Consider the following 19,763-nt stretch of genomic DNA (forward strand, 5'->3'; position numbering starts at 1 on the left):
TGAATTTAATCCCTTTGCTACTCTGGGGACCTTTTGCATGTTTCTGTAATCTAAAGTTTTGCTGTCAAACTGCTTGGGCCATTTTACCCTACTCCCTTCAGATTTGAGATAAGGAGAGTTTTAAAGCAGGAACCATATTTTAATGAATTACTTTACTATAAATGACTGGAATGATTCATTCTAATGGTGAGCTTTCTCGCAGTTGGTGTTAAGTCAGTAAGGAACAAATAGACAAGTGTCACAGAGCTCTTCACTGCAAGTACCAAAAAAATAGAAGCAAGAAGGCAAGAAATCAATTGACTTGGTCTGCCTTCTCTTCTCCCTATTATTTTTCTTGATCTTATGCCAGCAGATCAAGAACTGTATGGAAAATCTAAGTGAGATTAGTCAAGAGTACCTTTCTCAATTGCTGGCTGTCTTCTCTGCGTCCCTGCACTCATTTTCCTGTTCATAATTATTGCCTTCAGTTACTGTAAATGGGACAAAGTAACTGTAATTTAGTTTAGTCTGCTTTGGCGTATTTCAGCTGGGGAGCGACTGTGTGTGTAGCTAAACTGGTAGATCTAAGGTGAGCAGGTAAAAACTTGCCATGAGAAGGCAGTTGAAAATGAGGTGAGGGCAACTACATTAAATCAGAAGTAATGTAATAGGTACAAAGCTGACTACAGCCTTAATGTTCGTGTGCTTCAGTTCTCAGTCTTTGAAGTGTGTTTCTCAGCTTCTTCAGAAGGCTGCCCTTATCTTGACAAATTATAATAATGTGTTATCATAGTAAGTTAATGATATTAATTGTGATGAAATAAAATGGCTTTATACAAAAGGGGGCTGTGTAAATAAGTGACAGGTAAAATTTTTTAGATGGTGCTTTTGTAGCATCCAGTTGCACCTTCTGGAAAAAAAGCTTTATTAAATTGCTTAAAATACTCCAGTTTGAGTGCTGGAGAAGCAGTAACCGTTTGGGATAATACGTAGCGAAGTTTTCTCGCCTGTTCAGTGTTTGACAGAAATCAGACATAAGAGTTGTATAGCAAGTAGTTAGTAACATTTAAAGAACTATTGTTTTTAATAACAAAGCATTAGACTTCATAAGAAATTATCCAGTTCAGGTATTCTAAGCCTTCAGCAACCTTGAACAAACAAAATTCTAGAGTATGTTCGTTTTATTACCTGAACAACTGGAATATACAATCATCTTTACTAAGACCTGAGGCAAAATTCTTACATACTTTTAGTCAAAAATGAGAATTTTGGTTATGTGGTAGAAATTGGGGCAGGGAGGTACAGACTAGTGGGGATTTTGTTATTTGTAATTCTAAAAGTGAGCCCTAAGTTAACTGCAGTTTTATTAAAATTTGAACAGAAAAAATTTGTTGGGTTCTAAATTTTGCTTCACGTCCTCATTTGTTAAACATGCATACTATATGCATTTGTCTAGTTTATATAGCTGATGAAATATTTATTGCTCTCAGGTTAGGTTTTTCACTGTAGTTTTATCACTTTTGCTCCATTAAAGAACTGTAATGATAGCCCTTTATTAAGATGTAAATAACAACTTCAAGGAGAGTGTAATCAAGTCATTTTAATCCAGAAATATGATAACGTTGTCAGAATTCTTCATTTAGGTAGTGTTAACATTAGTTACTTCTTCCTCTGTAAAGGAAGAAAGTATGAGAGATACTGTGTTGTAGGAGTTCACTTGAAATATTATTATGTCATTCTGGCCCAGACTTTTTTCCTGCAGTTTGGTTTAGTATCTTTGTCTTAGATTTGCCACAGTAGAAAGTAAAAATACTTGACTGAGTATGACTTAGAATTTAGGGTGAATAAAATGGGAAGTATTAATCTTTCTAACTACTTTTTTTCTGAAGGCATATAAATGTAATAAATCATAGTTAAGGACCACCCCATCCCCCAGATTCTAGTGACCAAACAAAAACAGTATCTCTGTATCTAAGTATGATTCTGTAAGTTTCATTCATTCCTAAGATGACAGTCTCCTGCCAAGAGGCTTATGTTTTAGGGCCTAATTTAATACTTTGCAAGATAGGTGAAGAATTGGAGTAAGGGAGGCTTAATCTAAAAATTGAGGAAGACTCAGCAGTTTAGCCATTGTAGTTTGCCTGGAGAGAGTGTAGGACTTCTGTTGTGGAAGGTTTTTAAGAACAAATTAAAATCAGACTTTTTAGATATGGTTGAATTTACTTCAGAAATAGTTAAGAGATATATTTAGTCTTTTCAGCTCTGTCTTGTGTGACTCACGTTGCTTTTAGAAAACAGCGAGAGCTTGTCTTGAGATAAGCTCAAGAACCGACACACAGCTGATAGAAGATAAAAAAGGGGAGGGAGGTAAAAGGCTTTTCTGGACATTTTTTTTTTTTTTAACATGCTGTCATTAGTCCTCTTGCTGGTGTTTTCTCTTTGATCATTTTCAGCAAATGTAGCTTAGGTGGACCTGGGTGTTAGGGTATTTGCACAGTGGTATGAAATGTAGCCATACTATTTAATGTTTATACTAGCAGTAGCTCTGCATGGCTATTGTTGTAGCTGGCTTCTCTAGAAATATCTCTGATAACAGTGATCTATGTAATACATAGTTTGGCAGCAGTGCTTGGTGTCAGCTTGACCAGCTGGTCCAAGGTTAGTATTCAAAAGGCTGCAGTAGCTTGTTTCTCTGTCTCTCTGTATCACTTCAGAGCTGTTAGAGATGGCTTGTCGCTCAGGAATATCAGCGTGAACTACAGCTGATGATTGAAGTTGGTATGATAGTGTCTATGCTGGATCAATCTGAAGGACCATCTGCTCTAGCAGACTTTCTCTGGCAGTGGCGGGAAGCAGATGTCTGAAGAAAAGCATAAACATATAGGAGAGAGGTTTGCAGAAGTGTTACTAATATCTGGCAGTTTGTGACCCAGCGCATCCGAAGGCCAGGAATAATGCCTTTATGCTGAATACCTCCTGGGGGATTTTGATCTATTCTGTTCAATTACATTTTGTCGCCATCTAAACTTGTAGCACCTACAACATCCTGTAGCAGGGAGGGATATGTTCTGTGGAAAAGGAGATATTCTTTTCCTTTATGGTTACTTTATGGTAGTTTCTAGTATTCTAGTTCTTGTACAGAAGCAGATTTTTGTACTTCCAGTTCTTGTACTGTAAGAAACAGTGAATAGTTATTCCCTCATGGCCTTCATTTCAGTCATGAATTTACAGACCTGTATTCTGTCTTACCTCAGTGGTCTGTATTCCAGACTTGTGAAGTCCTGTTGTGTTTTGGTTTTCCTTGTATGTGATCAGTGTAATTCTTTTGTTCTTCTGTGTTCTGTGTACTGTTTCCATTTCAGCTCTGTCATTTTTGAACTGCTGGAACCAGAAATACACACAGTATATCAAGCTCAACAGCACTGTGGTATTTTCTTTGTTTGTTGCTCCTTTTAGAATAATAATTAATTTGTATAATACTTATTTTTGCAATAATAATTATATAATAATCTCCTAACTTTCAGTTTGGGATTTTTGTTTTGCAGTGGAGCAATGAACTAATATTGTAAAAGAACTATTTAGTTTAATTCCAGAATGTTATTTTTTGTATAGATCATCTAATAGCCCATCACTGATGACAGAAGCTGGATTATTTTGAATTACTTGACATTGAATTTCATCTGTTGCACCCTCAACTGCTGAGTAGCTGCTCAGTTTTGCAAGATCTTTCTCTACGTCTTTGCTGATTCAAGTAATTATTTAGCAGTTGTTGCCATCATGCTTTGCTCCATTTTCTAGATCCTATATGCCTTGAGTGACACAAGCTCAAGCAGAGATCTTACCAAGAGTTCTCTAGAGTCCTCTCTTGGCTGTGGAAACATGCTCATTTATTCCTGACTATTGTTTGATATTTTGATATTTTCCAAGAAATTCTTTAGAAGGATCATGAGACTCTTCCCTCACACGCATTGTCAGCTTGGGGTTTGGAGGGGAGGGTTTTTTTTGTTTTTTTGTTTTTTTTTGTTTGTTTGTTTGGTTTTGAGTTCCTTTCTTTAAGAGTTTTTAAGAAAATTAAAAAATGCAAATGTTAGTCCACAGACTACATCAATTGACTTTCCACCAACTCCTTAAAAAAATTGCAATAGATTTGTGAGGTTTTGTCATTTCTTTACAGAAAGCATGTTTGGTTCTTCCCTAATATATTGTATTTATCTTTCATTACTTCTGTTATGTACAGTAGCTTCCAGCAATTTAGCCAGTACAGACATCAGGTATTCTGTCCATAACTTTCTGGAGCCTTTTGCAAATGCTGGCATCACATTAACCGCCTTCTAGTCTTTGGATCTGAGGCAATTTTAAGGAAGAATTTGCACAGCACAGTCAGTAGGTTGGTCATTTTATCCTTGGGTTTCCTTAAAATTCTTAAGTATTGTCTGTCCTGCCAGCTCTTTACTATTTGTTTTGTCTCCCTTCCCTAACCTCTTCTACTGGCACTTCATGTCAGAGAACTTGTCTCAGATCACTGTGAAGAGAGGTTCTGGTATGGGAACTTAGGCAAGCTCCTTTGGAGTGAATATGAATGCAAAAAGCATGTAATTTTGTTGCTTTAGCATCATCTTCTATGTGTGCTCATTCTGAAATCTGATCGTCTGTTGGCTCTGTATAATTTCTGCTTTCGGTATGCTTTAAAAAGACTTTATTAGTTTTCCTATCTCTTGGACATTTTTCTATTAACTCTTTTTGCTGGATCAAACATATTGTGCTTTTCTGCTTAACTGCTGTAGTTGATGATTTTTATTTTACTCACTTGGATAGTAGAAATCTGTTACCTATGACTAAGAACATTCTTATATTGCTCTGTAACTAACTGTATCTGAAGGTTATGACTGAACTAGAAAGCAGTTAACTGGAGATTGTCTGAACAGTTTCTGTTGACTATTTCTGTATAAACTCATTTTAATATTTAGTCATTACATGTAAATGGCAGTTATTTAGGCAGTTCACCTCTTTATTTTTATAATATAAGCCAAACCTGTTCGTAAAGGAGTGAAGAAAAGAACAGTTGGGAACAACCTGGGAAATGATAAGCAGGTTCAACTGCAAAGATTACTTTAATTATAAAGTAGTGTTTATCATTTAGATGTGAACAGGGGCTGGAGAGGGATCAGTTTCTATATATCCCTGATCCCTGTGTCCTTCTAAAATTGGATCTTGGATAGGTCAAGGTGTGATCATGGGCACAGGAGGTCGTGCAGAAGGAATTGCTCTCCGAGTTGCCCAGAAGAGAATTTTGATGACCAAAGGAAGATGATGAATTAACCTAAATAAAAACAGTGAAACATTGTAGCTTTTATCTTCTGCCCCCTCCCTCTTCCTTTCTGCCTTTTACCTCACCATACCGTGTGTCACCTCACTGCTTTTCTCCCAATTCAGTGCATTTATTGTCAGTGAGAGCAATCTTCTTTCATTGCGCTAATCAGCCTGTGATGTGAAAGGTCTCCTTCAAAAGCTATCTGCAGCAATGAGAATAGTACGGGCACAAGCAGAGATTAAGAAGTGTCTTGTTTGTCCGTTTTTTAGTTTTATTTCATTTTCTGCTGTGATCTCAATAATTTGTGCAGATTTTTCCAAGCTAGCTACCAGAAGCATACTTCTGTAAGTGATAATGGAATGATGTCAAAATAACTGTGCTATATTTTCAGCTGAGTACTATCCAAATTTGCAACATCATTATAAACTTCAATACTACTCTACAGTGTTTGCAGATAAAACAAAGGAGTGTTGAAACCACTTGAGAAAGAGCTACTACAGATCTGTGAAAATCGTCTGCATTGTTTACTTTTAAAATAACAAAAATGAGTCAGATAAACACAGTAATACTTAAATTTCATTAAAGAAAGAAACAAATGTTGAAATGATACAATTTCCTACTGTTGGAAGTTTCATTTTCCTCTCAGCACATCCAACTTCCTTTCATGAATAGGTCACAGTAGTTAAATCAGGCACATACAGTAAGCAGATTTATGCTGTCTTCAGAATTGTACATGAAAAACTCTTCAGTGCTTCAGGCTAAAATCTGATTTGCCACATTCTCTCACATGTTAAGCTTTTTTTATTTGCTCTTAATGTTTCTTGGCATCTTGCAGCAAGGTCCGGATAGTGCTGCCACAGGGCAATAATCACTTAGGAAAAGGTATGATTTTGCCTTTTCCCAAAGCAGCAACCTCAGTGTCTGGTCTCCTGACCACCTTACTATATTTATTACAAAGTCGTTGTGATTTTCTTTTAAAATGCAAGTGTTCCAAGTGCGTGTGTTTTTGGCTGTTACATAGAAAACTTTTTCATTTGCTGCTCTTCAGGTCCTATGGATGCTGGTGTCATCACTGGTTCTGTTCTGTCAACACTAGTTCCAGCTAGTGGAGGGGACTGAATGGATTGTGTGCAAGTGGGTGTTAGTACATATAAGCAATGTCAGGAATACCAATGCTGCCATTGAAATCCTGCGACAAAACAAACTGTGGCTTTGTACTAACTGTGAGCATTTTTTTTTCCTGAAGCTTGTTGCATTTTACTGACTCATTTTGGACCTACTCTTCATCTTGGTGATGCTGTTGGGGGAAATGAGTGTGGCATCTGTTCCCAGAGTTTTCTGCAGGCCTTGTTTTTGTTCTGGATAATCATTTCAGGTTTCACTTGGAAAAAAAAATCAGTGTTCTCTATTCAGTGCAATCTTCTGGACAGTTTCTGTTGTGATGCTCAGTGAAGGAAATGACACGACGTACAAAGGCTGCTGAGAGAGAACTACCAGATTTGTTTGTGATGAGAGATTCACTTAGTACATTTTCCATTGTGGTAGATTAGATTGTTACATGTGCGCTGTTTTGAATAGCTTTCAAAAGGAGGGACTTCTAGGCACACTTTGAACATTCATATAATGTGAAAAAATAGGCGTATTACATGATGAATCTGAGGGAGCAAGAATTAGATGAATAATCTGGCAGGGAAAAAACAGGATTCTAAAATCCTTACCCAAGGCTGTAGAGTTAAGCTTTGCCATGCTTAAGGACAGATTCATCACCAGCACACCCAAACAGTCTTTAGGTAACTCAGATTTGTGCTACTGAGGAAAGTTCATTGGGTGCTTTTTTCCTCTTCCTCCTTCTGAGCTTAGAGACTATCAACAAAATATAGTTCAGTTTCTTGCTAGCATGGTTACAACGATGATGCTTTGTTGAAGAGTGAGACCTGGAAGATGACTTTCACAGCTTTTTTTCTGGAGATGAACTGTAGGAACTTTGCTAGGAATTTTGTTTTGTTTGAATCCCTTCACCTAGCTGGCCTGTTTGTATTTTTTTTTTTTTTGTTTGCTTGTTTGCTTGTTTTTGGAAGTGTTGTATGTTAGTTTAATTAATAGTGGGTTTTGATGGAGCTTAACTAGCACAGGCACTCAAAAAGATCATAGCTCTTTTCTGTAGGTGCTAGTTTGACCGTTTCTTGAAAATACGGGAGATCAATGCTATGATTGAGCATGCTGTAAGGTAGCAAGTGCTATGATGGAGTTTGGGCACGTCTCTGGGAAAGAAATGCTTTCCTCCAGTTCCTTGTTTTGTTTACTTAGCCCTCCTTTTCGCCTTCGGGACTTTAAAATGAAAGCTAGAATTTTTTGCAAAAGATACCAAGAGACTATTTTATGCTGCGAGCAGGGACTGAAATCTAGACAGAAGGAAATTGTAAGCCATGCCGTCCATACCTTGCTAAGGTAAATGTCGAAGTTTTCAAGTGCAGTGTTGCTTTTTAGATAGCAAAAGGATGAATTATAATTGATTTTTATATTATAGTGTCGTCCTAATACCTCACAGATCTTTTAACCAGAAGTAATCCAAACATAGATTGAAAGACCTAGAATGTATTACAGATGCTTCTTGTGCTTTTGTATGGCTCTATTCCTAAATTCCTTGTTTGATTGAGACCCAAAGACATACTTTCTTTAATAATCCTTGGCAGTAAGCTTTTTTTTGAAAAATTGCTAATCTTTTCAACCTCCTCTCCCAGCTTGTCAAAACTATCATGATAGTAACTTACTATATTCAAGAAGGTTAACTTTATAGCTAAAATCCAAGGCTAGAATTCAGGAAGTATGTTGCCATTAGTTCTGCTGTGGAATTCTGGATTTAGGGTAAGCTGTTAAATCTCTTTGCCTCCACTTTTTTTTTAATCTGTAGATGAGAGAAGGGCTGGGTCAAGAAGAGCATGTGACTTCACTCTCAGTGGGGGCATAGGAACAATACTGCAGTGCCAACAGAATCATTTCTGTTTTGAAAGCAGTACTGGTTTAAACACTGAATTATTGTTTTTATTGTCCTAACTGTAACCTTAACCTCAGGTAGCAATGTTGTGTTCACAGAATGTGTAGAGATGTGGGCCCCTTTGCTTCATATCATTTCAGTTTGGCTTTTTTGAAGTCTTTTCTTGCAGTTGCCATTCTGACTTTTACCAAATGATAGGTTTCTAAAATGTAAGTATTACAAGTCTGAAGCTTTTGTTCCTCATTCTGGATAAAAAGGTAAAGTGAAAGCATTGCTATGGATTGTTTAAGAGAATTTTAATAATTACAATTGCATGAGAGTTCAGGCTTCCGAGCTGTCATTTGTTCCATCCCCTTCCTAAGTGCTGGAGATTTTCAGTGGCTTCAGATTTCATACTTGTCTTAGATATCTGACCTAGTCTACCAAGAAATCTTGAGGATAACATTATGGGGTCAAATTTTGTAGTTGTGAATGTATCTGGTCAGTTTTCTGTTTCTGCAAGCAGAATTTGGTTCTCATCTAAAGTCTAATATTTCATATCCTTTGCTTGCAAATAAGCTCAGTTGACAAGTGGGCCCACTTGTGCAAATAAGGGCTGAATTATGGTAATGCATTTTTGGGCTATGGGTCCCAAGATATTTGGATTTTTGTTTTCTGCTATGTACGTTGAATACAAAGATTGCAAGTGCTGGATTCTCACAGGAGAGATTTTGGAAAAAAATGAGAATGTTTTGGGTGAGCAGTAGCTAGAATTCTGAAAGATACCTGTGTATTTCATGAAGTTAGTCTCCTATACCTTTCACTAACGTGACAGTGTAACTAGAACTCTGTAAGCTTTGAAAACTGTTCATTTGCTAACTTTTATATGGTAAAGTGTGTTTATGTAGCATGATCTCTGGTCTTCAGTTATTGTGGAGGCTTTTACGTTTTTTGGATATGAATAAAAGACATGGGTAGGAATGCTGTGCAATGCATCAGTCTCCTGAAACTTGAGTGGTATATATATTTTTTAGAAGAGCAGCATGAAACAAATGCTTTATTTCGTTTGTGCAAATGAGAAGACCATTGTGATGCAAAGCAGTATCCTGAAAAGGCAAATGTGCTTTTTCTGTTGTAAATATCCCAACTAAATACTGCAGTAATTGCAAGCAGAGCTTGGCATATTTTCTCTCTATTCTTTTCATCGATATATTTTAACAAGTTCTCATGAGACTATTAAAATGTCTTAGTTTTTGGAACATGTGGTCTAGTGGGGATAACTTTGTCTACAGATGCAGTGGGTTGGCAGCTAGCTTTTGCATGTCTTTTCATTTCCCTCCAGATTCTGTGACCCAGCATAACCTTTGGTCTCCCTCTGAAGGCCGGGGTGAAGGAAGTATGAGCAGGTGACTGATGATCACTGTCAATACAGCCTGCAGACAATATGGGAATTACTTTAGCAGTCTCCCGCTCCCTCCTGCTTCCCCCTGCTCCTCTCTTAAATCAACAAATGCAAATAGCCGGCTCCTCATTTGCTCCTGTCTTGGGGAGGCTGCCCAGGCAGCATGGGCTTTGTTGTAGTCCTGCTTACTCAAAAAAGCAGTTCCAGCCCTACTCAGATGAAAAAATATCAAATGGGATATGTCTGTCCCCCTCCCCCTTAATGGTTAATGCTGCTAATATTTGGTCCTCTGGCGCATACAGGTAGGAAGATACTGTGATAAAAATACTTGTATTCGTATTTCAAGGTGGCGACGTGAAGTGGTAGGAACTGTTTGCATTGTTAGTCTTTGTCTGGCAAATATCCATCTGGAAAGGAGTAGGGATGCCCAGTATATAGAAACTCATACCTATGTTCCAAGAACCTGTTGCCATTAAAACTTGTTTGCTGTTGACCTTGCAATTAGCTGTGTATTTAACATTAGTAATGTATTTACTATGCAAGAATCAGAATGTATTTGCTGGATTTCAGCATAGACCAAGGCACAAAGAATTTGTAACTCAATGTTACTGTACAAGTTCATGATTATTTTATAAAATATGTAGTTGGGTGGTGCAAATAAATAAAAAGTACGGTATTTTACATTGGTATAGGGATAATATAAGACATAATGCTAGTATTGTAGTACAGTAGACATTTGATGTTGTTCTGCTTTCCAGACATACATCTTAACTGAGTTGTCATTCAAAGATTCAGAGACAGAAGAGTAATGCTGTGCCAGCATTTGGTTAAAATTATGTTCAGCTTATTTTAAGCTGTCATAGGTGAAAATAGGTTTTGGTATACATGGATAAAAGTGGTCACTTTCGTCATCCAGAAGGTGGTCTTTCTCAGATACTTAGGGATATAATGTTTGTATTTGATGTATTAGGCTTGCAGCCAGCCATAATGAAGGGATTTCTTCTAAAGACTGTTTAGGGATATTAGATATGTAACTGAATCAGACAAATTACAATATATATAAATGGTCTTAGAGCTTTAAAAATGTTTGTCAGTAGGACTTGTATTTTGTGTTTTATAAGAAGCTTGTTTACAATGTGTAGTTCATCTTACCAGGACATTTTATATTGCAAGTACTTTTATTCTGATTTTTTCCCTAAGAGTTATGAAGTAACAATTTTAAAGCTAACTGGTGGGGTGTTAAGGTGAATATCATGCATATAGCCAGGCATTAAAGCTGTTATTCAATCTTTAAAGTACATTCTTTTCTCTAGATTTCCTTTCAAATATATCTTTGGGTTTTATTTCATGTTTTATTTGCTTACCAGCAAATAAATGTGTCTTTTAGAAGAAGACATATTCCAAATTCACAAAAAAATCTAATAAATTAACTGTTTAGAAGCTCCTTATGCTCCAGTTATAGTCTGCAGAAGTGCTTTGGATCAGGCTCTGGTGACTGACAGTCAAAGCCTACTTGAGTCTTAATTTGCAATATTTTTAAGTTATGTCTTGTTAAGTTCATAGTATTTAAGTTCAGGATGAGTCACTGAGTTTTTCTCTGCATCAATGAACTGCAAAAGGTCGTTGTCCAGACAGTATCATTTTAGGCATCTAGTTTTAATGTAAAGATTTCCAATATGTTACAGGTTCTCCCTCCTTTCTCTCACACCTCCCAACAATAAGATTGTTTTCACAAAAATTTCCATTTTGACCCTTTGCTTACTTTTTCCTTAGTAGATTCTATATCTGTCTGTCTGTCAGACATCAGGCCAAAGAAATAGAAATATACTTGTCTCTGGATCTTAGTCATTGCTTTTTGTTGGGCACAGGAACTAGTCCAATATGGTGCAGAGCATCTTTTTGTGGAGAACATACACGTAGCTTCTGTCTGACATACTCCTGTTGTTTTAATTAGTCTGTTACTAAGGGAGTTGTTAAAATAAAATGGTTACTTTGGAGAAGAATGAGATAGGTGAAAATGTTAACTAGGAAATTTTATTCAGTGAAATCTGATTACAGCTTGCAGGTTCACATCAGATTATAATGTAGTCACATCCTATACATGTTGGATCAATTTTGTATTGGGATGCGAGATTCAATAGGGAACCACTTCAGTGTAAGAATGAATAAAAAGGATATTTTGCATTTTATTTCTGGAAGTCCTTCCTGCAAATAAAATTTTAAGTCTGAATGGCTCCAGGTAGAAAGTATCAGGGAATAGTCATGTGAACTTCAGTTTTCAATCTGGCATCTCAGATACTATTTAAGTATGCCTTACCTGTCATCAGTTTCTCCCCTTCTACTGGATGATTTTCTTCATTGCCCCAATTTTTGTGTACCTCCCTAAAAATAGTTGACCTATCTTGTATTTGTAGAAACTACTCTTATAGTAGGATGGCTATTGTGGGCTATATAATTTGTAAAGTATTTTGAAGGCTGCCTAGATGAATGACAGCTTATAAATATCTTAGTAGTAGTAGTAACAATGAAAATTATGGGAAGCTTTTATAAGGTGAGTAGATTAATTCTTTTTAATTTTTATTTTAATATTTTTCTCTTAAGGAAGTCCCTCTAAAATAATAAATGTAAAGAGTTCACTTCTTGGATGCCAGACACTTAAATTCAAAATATCCAAATATATTTATTTTAGAATGTAAATTATGTGCTACACCTTTTTTAAGCCTTTGTTAGAAAAGTTACATTCCATCATTCATTTTGAGGTTTTTCCCCCTTCCCTTTTGTTTTTTTTTTCCTCAGTTTCCATTACAAAGTGCAGTACAAAAATCCAATCCTCCCCTTCCAAAGTGACCCGACGTTCAATGCAGTCTCCACAGAAATCTGCTCCAGTACCGGCGCAACGGGGCAGGAAACCAGGTCGGGGCAAACCCCCTGGACAGTCTGCAGTTCCCAAGAAGGGCAGGTCTCCTAAAAACATTCCCCAGACAAAGTGCACCTCTCATACTGAAAATCTTAAAACAAGGAAAAAAAGTTTAAAATCTGGAAAAAAGGTTAGTCTTTATCTACTACTTTACTTTATATTGCAAAATTTTGTAGAGTTTTTTTTATTATTATTATTTCTATCTTTTCTTCAGTCTTAAGGGCTTTTTTGTACTTGGAAATTTATTACAAGAAAAGCTCTGGATTAGCTGTTCTGGAATGTGTATTTCAGTATAAACTTCTGTGGATAACTTATTCCAGAACAAGATTACAAATATAGATTAATGTACAAGCAAGTTGTTGGGATGAAAAAAAGACTATTTTGGAATAGCCATTTCCAGTAAAATTTGAAGAATAAGGAAACCTTAGGTCTATTTAGTCTGGATTATTTTGTTACTGAACCAAATATGTAGTTCTCTTAATGTTGTTCTGTTCCTTACTTAGAAGCAGTGAGGGTCTTGGGGCAAAACTTAGACATCTTAAGCATACAGCTAGATTTGCAAAATCAATCTCTTTGATACTCCCTAATCCTGGAGATACTGGTGTGCAACAGGAAGCTTCTCCAGAAGGAAGTAATGTCCCTGGGTGCCCAGAGCGCTGCCCTGTGCACTCTAATCTGAAAGAGTTGGTTCCTTTCTCCCTTCAAAGCACAGCCTGAGAACAAGATGCTTCTCTCAGGCTGCAGATCCTCTGCTATTTCATAGAATCATAGAATTAGTATGATTGGAAGGGACCTCTGGAGATCATCCAGTCTAACTCTCAAACGAGTGGCCCATATGGGGATCGAACCCGTGACCTTGGCATTAATAACACCATGCTGTAACCAACCAAGCTAAACCTAACCCTCAATTCCAGTGGATACCAGCTGAACATGCTCTTCCCTGATCCCCTCGTCACCAGTGCTGTCAGGGAAACAATACCACGGTGAGCTGGTGCAGAGAGCTGAACTGGTAGAAAACAGACCCAGCATCCCTCCCCCTTACTCCCCTCTTGGTCCACTCCTTCCCTCTTTTTGCCTGCCCCTTCCTCCCCCCCTGCCAAAAAGAAAAAAAAAAGAAAAAAAAAAAAAAGAAAAATTTAAGAGGCACAAGTGCTACTACAAAGTGGGGTAGGATCCCAGCAGGGCAGATTTAGGCAAATTTTAAATGGCTATGGAAGTACAAACTTTTCTAAGGCATGTTCAGTCATGGCAACTCCAGCGGTGCTTCAAGAGGGCAGGCCACCTAAAATAACAATATGCAGTATGTTTTCCTCAGACAGCTTATACCATGGCCTTGTGCTGCTCCCTCCTCTGTGCTAACACATATATGGGGGAGAGGGATTGCTTGCTGGTCCCTTTCCCCCCAGTTTGGTTCACTGTGTGGCTATGGGAATATTTGTAGTGATGCATCGGAGAGGATGGACTAATAACATGAGTGGGACTTCTCCCTTCAGTGGTAGTGATGATCAATTTAAAATGCTAATGAAGTAACATTAACAGAGCATGCCTAAAGGGCTCTAGCACAAAAGTGGAGGCAGTCATTTCTTTGAAGTGGTGGCCACAGGATAAGAAATGGTTCTGGGGGCTGGAAATAGAATCCCAAATGCCTCATCTACTGCTGTCTGCTGCTTCCACTTGGGCTCCCAAGTTAGTAGGCTACTGAATGCAGGTAGACTTGCTACTAGCTTTTGCTAGTAGCTCACTAGCCTTACTCATTGGCTTTTTCTCTTGTTTGGTATTTGAAACTGCACAGGGACACAGATTCAAGAAGTGGAAAGTGCTCCCACAAAGACACAGCTGACAGATAGATGTTCTCTGTTTGTGTGAGAGGATTTGAAGGAGGTCATTGAACACAGGACTTTCTTATCTTGAGGAAGTAGTCAGGAAGGGCAGGATATGTTTTGTTTAAGAGTTCTGTGTTCTATCTTTTGTGAAAAAGAAATTGAGAAACTACATGTGTCCTTTGAAAGAACAGTGGGAGAGATTTTTTGGGGCTTTAAACTCCTGTGACTGCAAATGTGTGCTTGCAGCACTGAATTTGGCACCTGATCATACTCTGCAAAATAGTCTGTCCTGCTAATCCCTGGGAATGGGGATTACTGCTGACACTGCCCAGGCTGAAGCAGTGAATCTGGTACAATGAAGCACGCTTCTGATTTCTCCTCTGGATCCAGGCAACTAGGAGTTAGGTTTTGTAGTACCTAAGTTTGAGGTGCCTATCTAACTTCGAATATTGCTATAAATGAGTTCCTTTAAAGAATCCATGGAAGGTTTTTAACTACTGCTCTGATAAGATTGGCAACATGCTATACATGTGATTTAATAGTCATGATAACTGTCAAGTACAACCTGTGTTTACTTTATAAATTTACTCACCAGCGTGAGTTTGTTACTGCATCTTGATGTATTGTTTGAGCAAAGTTTATGTTTGTATAAGATGATGATTTCTGTTAATGTCTTACTTTACTACAATCTTTATCAACAAGATGCATTTAAAAGATAATGCATATGTGCATGTAAGAGCGAGGAGGAAATTGTTTTATGGGAGTTTTGCACATACACAGTATATTTGGCATGGAGTACCATACAGCCTGTATACTCAAATGATGCGTGCGTAGAGGTTGGAATGTGATTTTTCTTCTTTTTAAGCCAGGTCAAAAAGATTTTTTTTTTCAGACTAAGCAATTGTGCTCCAAGTGTCATCTAACTGTGTGCTGGTCTCCCTGTATTTAGGGAGATTGGTCTATGCCTGATACACTGTAGATTTGTTTGACTTTTTAAATTTTACATGAAGAAGCAGTCTGGAACTCTTTGCCTTTTTAAGTTAGTTGCTCTACGATGTTTATCACTATGCAGGTATTAATTTTTATTATACAGTTAGGAATGTTAAGCTTTTGTGTCATTTTTCTCCTTTATCTACATTTTTTCTAAGCTTCTCCATAAGAGTGACATTCATGTCAGGTTTTATTTTCCATTATTCTTTCCCAGTTTGGACTATATGGTATTACTCTGTCATAATGAAAAAGAAATCTTTACATCTCTTTCATTACTTTTAAAAGTGCACTTTTATATGTACAAAGAATTCCTTCCAGGCCAACTGGTAACACAGGTTTTCTTGAATAAGAACCTTAGTTTAAGTATGGGTCATATCCCTAAATTTGACCCTACAAATACTTCAAAATTTTGTATCTATGTAAGGCTTGTGTTGAAGCTAGTCATATAATGCCAGACTCTGTGCAGGGACTTCTGCAGGCAAACTGTGCTTACATGCTCTCCAAGCTGGCAGAGTGCCAGCTAGCAAAACTCTGTGCCCAGGCAAATGTGCTGCATTTCCCCGCTGGGAACATGGGCTGTCTCATGAAACTACACGGCTTTTGGATCACAGTTTGCTGCTCTGCAGTTTTGGGTGCAAAATGAGAATCTCAGTTGAGCAAGCATAATGTGCTATATTTTCAAAACACATGCTTTATTCTCATTCTGAAGAAGCGGGTAGGAAATGACTGGCTAGTCTGATCACATTTGTGTGTTTGTTGTGGAAGATAGATAGTTCCTCTGTCGTATAGTTTAGTATTTGTATTTCATTTTCATGCCTCCATTCCATGCCTCTCAGTCCCTCCCCTCTCCCAGCCATTTGACCACCCATGTTTTGCAGCATAGTGAAAGACAAATGGTCCCCAGAAGAGTAAGTCCCCTCTACAGAGAGGTCTTCTGGAATATCAGACTTAAGATCAAAAGCTCAAGCTTCTTAACTGTATTTTTATTCTCTGCATTAAGGATGACAAGAGACCTTTCTGTTACCCAAAGTTAAGATGCATGGGCAATTTCTGACAAGTAATACATCGCTTCTTGGTTCAGTATCTGACCAAAGCCACCTCTGCTCATTCACCATGCAGTGCCAGACCGTGCCAGTGCGTCTCTTAGTTTATGGTGATTCTGGTTAGTGCCATACTGTCAGAAAGTTTCTCCAGCCAAACTGCTCCTTTTCGATCCATGGGCACAGAAATGTTCTAGACGCATCTTGGATTTCAGTAAGAGTTAGTTTGTCCTTCATAGGCATTGTGTAGAGGTTAAGCACTAACTGTACTTTGATTGCTAACTGACTGATTTTTTTAATATATTAGGTAGTAAATATACTATTTATAAAACTTTAAAGGATTAATACTGCTGAATGGAAGAGGAGCCCATAGTGAATGAAGACACTTGCATTCTCTTCATTTGTGATGTAAATAGAAGTTTCAACCCCTCTCTGTAAAGATAAATGACTACTTAGTTCTACATAGCTAAGTTGAAATAGAAAAACAATACCATCCAGCATTTCTACAGTCACGCTCTCTGCTACTCATGCTACCAACAGTTTTATCTCTTTCCTTGAAATTGAATGGAAGCTGGCATAAAAGTAGTTTTATCTGATGTAAAAGTTGTCTTTCTTAACAAAGAAACTTTTTAATTTTTTTCCCCCAAAATTGATCTGTATTATTTCACATGTTAAGAGATCTTTTCCTTCTCACAATTATGTGGACCCATTCCCTGTTACTGTATTATCATCTAAAGAGCAGTTGAGGTTGGAAGAGGCCTTTAGAAATCATCTAGTCCAAACCCCCTGCTCAAGCAGGGTTGCCTAGGGCAGGTTGCCCAGGACTGTGTCCAGACAGTTTTTGAGTATCTCCAAGGATAAAGTCTCCACAGCCTCTGTCTGGCAACAGCAGCTGTTGTTTATAGAGCAAAGCGATATTGGGAGCTGTACTCATGTACTCATAGTACAGTTTTCAAGAAACATTAAAGGAATTGGTTTCTCAAATACCATTGTCTTCCTTGAAACTCCAGCTTGACTGAATTTTCTCTTGACTATAGGTCAATGTTAGAAATAAATCCTTACCACATGAGCAGATAGGCCTCTCCGACTTTAGCAATGTAAAGACCTTGGGTAATCTGATATCTGTAACTTTTTGGGTAGGTAAATTTCTTTTATTTCTGTGTATTTTTATATCATTCCTAAGCATGTTAGAAATGCCTTACTTGTACATGACTCTTTTCTAAACCTCAGTCTAAAACAAATTGCAACAAAGAATTTTCATTACCTCAGGTGGAAGGTAGAGCACACTGACCAATTTACAATTCTTTATGCTACAAATTCTGATAGCCTGTCATATGAGAGGCTGCAAATGAGTTTGGTACGAGAAAGAAAAAGTTTTGACAGCCTTTGTGACAAGATTATAACTCTACTGATTTATGATGTCTTGCTTAAAGTACCAATTACAGAAAATAAATGATTATTTGTGAATTTCAGTCCACTTTAAACAAGCTGAGGGAAAATCTGGAAGTGCTATTAAGTTGACACCTAAATTTGAATCAGGCTTTCTATGAGAACAGCTACTCTGCCCAACTAATTTATTGGAGTTGTGGTAAGCCTAGATGATTGGAAGAGCATGGGTAGGAAAGTAATCAAAAACTACTTCTGTGATTCCAGGGCTTAGAAGGGTCATTAATTGACAATATAAAGCTTTTCTCCTTCTTCTTTCCCCTCCCCACCCTGTCCCTGCTCCTTTTCAAATAGAGGTGGGTTCCATTTAAGTCAGTTATCGCCCAAGTAGTACAGCTACTTACGTAGCTGTAAATGGGCACTAACAGTTTCTGATATTCCTTTCCTAGTCTTTATCCTTTGCAGTGTGTATTGCTTTTGTAGTAAGTAACCACACATCTTCAGTAGTAGTATAACTGATAGTGCAATGTTTTTGCAAGCTCTTAAAAAAAAAAAAAAAAAAAAAAACAATATCTTGACTTTGAGCTTTTTGTTTAAACAGAAAAAAATTTTGCCAGAACCACCGACTCCTGCATCACCACCTCCTCTTTCTTCTCCTGATGGGGACAGTGGCACAAAGCAGATACTTAAAGATGGAATTAGTTTGTCTGGGGCAACTGCAGCAGTTATATCCACAGGTAAAAATAAAATAAAATAAAATAAAAGGAAAATGTGCTGCTAACATATTACATATTACTATAAATCATTATTCCACTACCTTATTTTTTTAAAGACATTTGTGGGTGCCAGTGTTACTTTGTAGAACTGGCATTTTGATGCCTATGTTATAGCAAGAAGTGCTGGAACAGTAGGGCTTTTGGCAGTTCTGCTAGACCTGGCACTTTGCTCCTATCTAAAGGAGGATTCTGAACACTTCTTTCATGTCTGTTCCACTCTTTAATATGTGAGATGGCAATAGATGTAGTTAAAAACCCACAGAATATTTTGGTATCATGCAGACCATGCTATAATATAATAATACCAATATCTCTCTATAGCCTTACATTAAAAGAAAGAACTCAGATTATTTAAACCAAGTAAAGGCAACGAGGAGAAATATATCCCCGCTTCGTTCTATGTTTGTTTTTGAAATGTAATGAAACATATTTGAAAAAATGTGAGCAAAACAAAATAAGCTAGTTAATGAACTAACTCACTGAGGAACTTTTAACCCTATGATGAAACAATTTATGTATTTCAACTCAGATCTCCAGACTTTTTAGAAAGTCCAGAAATCGTGATCATTTTGTTTCTGGTACTTTTTTTTGGTGTTTAAATACCTGTCCATCTTTTTAGTGTCTGTTACATCTTTTTAGTCCCAACTTCAGTAATGTACGAGGAAAAATATGTATTATTTCCTAGGAAAATAAATCTATCAGGATGCAGTTGTTATCCAGCCAGCCAGAAGATACCATGAAAAATCCTTTTGCTGATTTGTAACTTGGATTATTCCTACAAATATGTTTCCTCTAATTTGCAGACATCAGAGAGTTAGCATATATGTATGAAGATACAAGATTAAAACATCTTTTAGAAATATTTCATTCTTTAAAATCCAAGTTTTAATTAAACGCAGGTAATACTAGAGTTTAGAAAATATGAGTCTTTTGTGTACTGAATGCTTAAAATGTGTGCTTAATCACCACTGATGTGTATTTTTTCATTAAGCCGTAAGTGTCTTGAGTATGTGCCTGGTCTTACGACAGTCAAAGCCAAAAGGAAGCAAGAAAAAAAATCTTGCATTAGGACTTTTTCATTTATTTATTTATTTATCTATTTATTTTGCACTGCTGTTCCTTTTGAAAGACAGTTTTATTTAGCTGATAGAGTCTATATAGAGGG

The 19,763-nt window shown here is 37.2% G+C and overlaps 1 protein-coding gene across 1 annotated transcript in view; it reads left to right on the forward strand.

Moving 5' to 3' along the window:
- The window catches only part of SCML2 (Scm polycomb group protein like 2), a 59,133-nt gene that overhangs the window by 24,028 nt on the left and 15,342 nt on the right, over positions 1-19,763 (forward strand). The window contains exons 7-8 of the mRNA XM_062574303.1: positions 12,463-12,713; positions 18,424-18,559. Of these exons, the coding sequence (XP_062430287.1) occupies positions 12,463-12,713; positions 18,424-18,559 (387 nt within the window). The remainder of the gene's footprint in view (positions 1-12,462; positions 12,714-18,423; positions 18,560-19,763) is intronic.

Source organism: Rhea pennata, chromosome 1, assembly GCF_028389875.1.
Source record: "Rhea pennata isolate bPtePen1 chromosome 1, bPtePen1.pri, whole genome shotgun sequence".
In the NCBI taxonomy this organism is placed as follows: domain Eukaryota; kingdom Metazoa; phylum Chordata; class Aves; order Rheiformes; family Rheidae; genus Rhea; species Rhea pennata.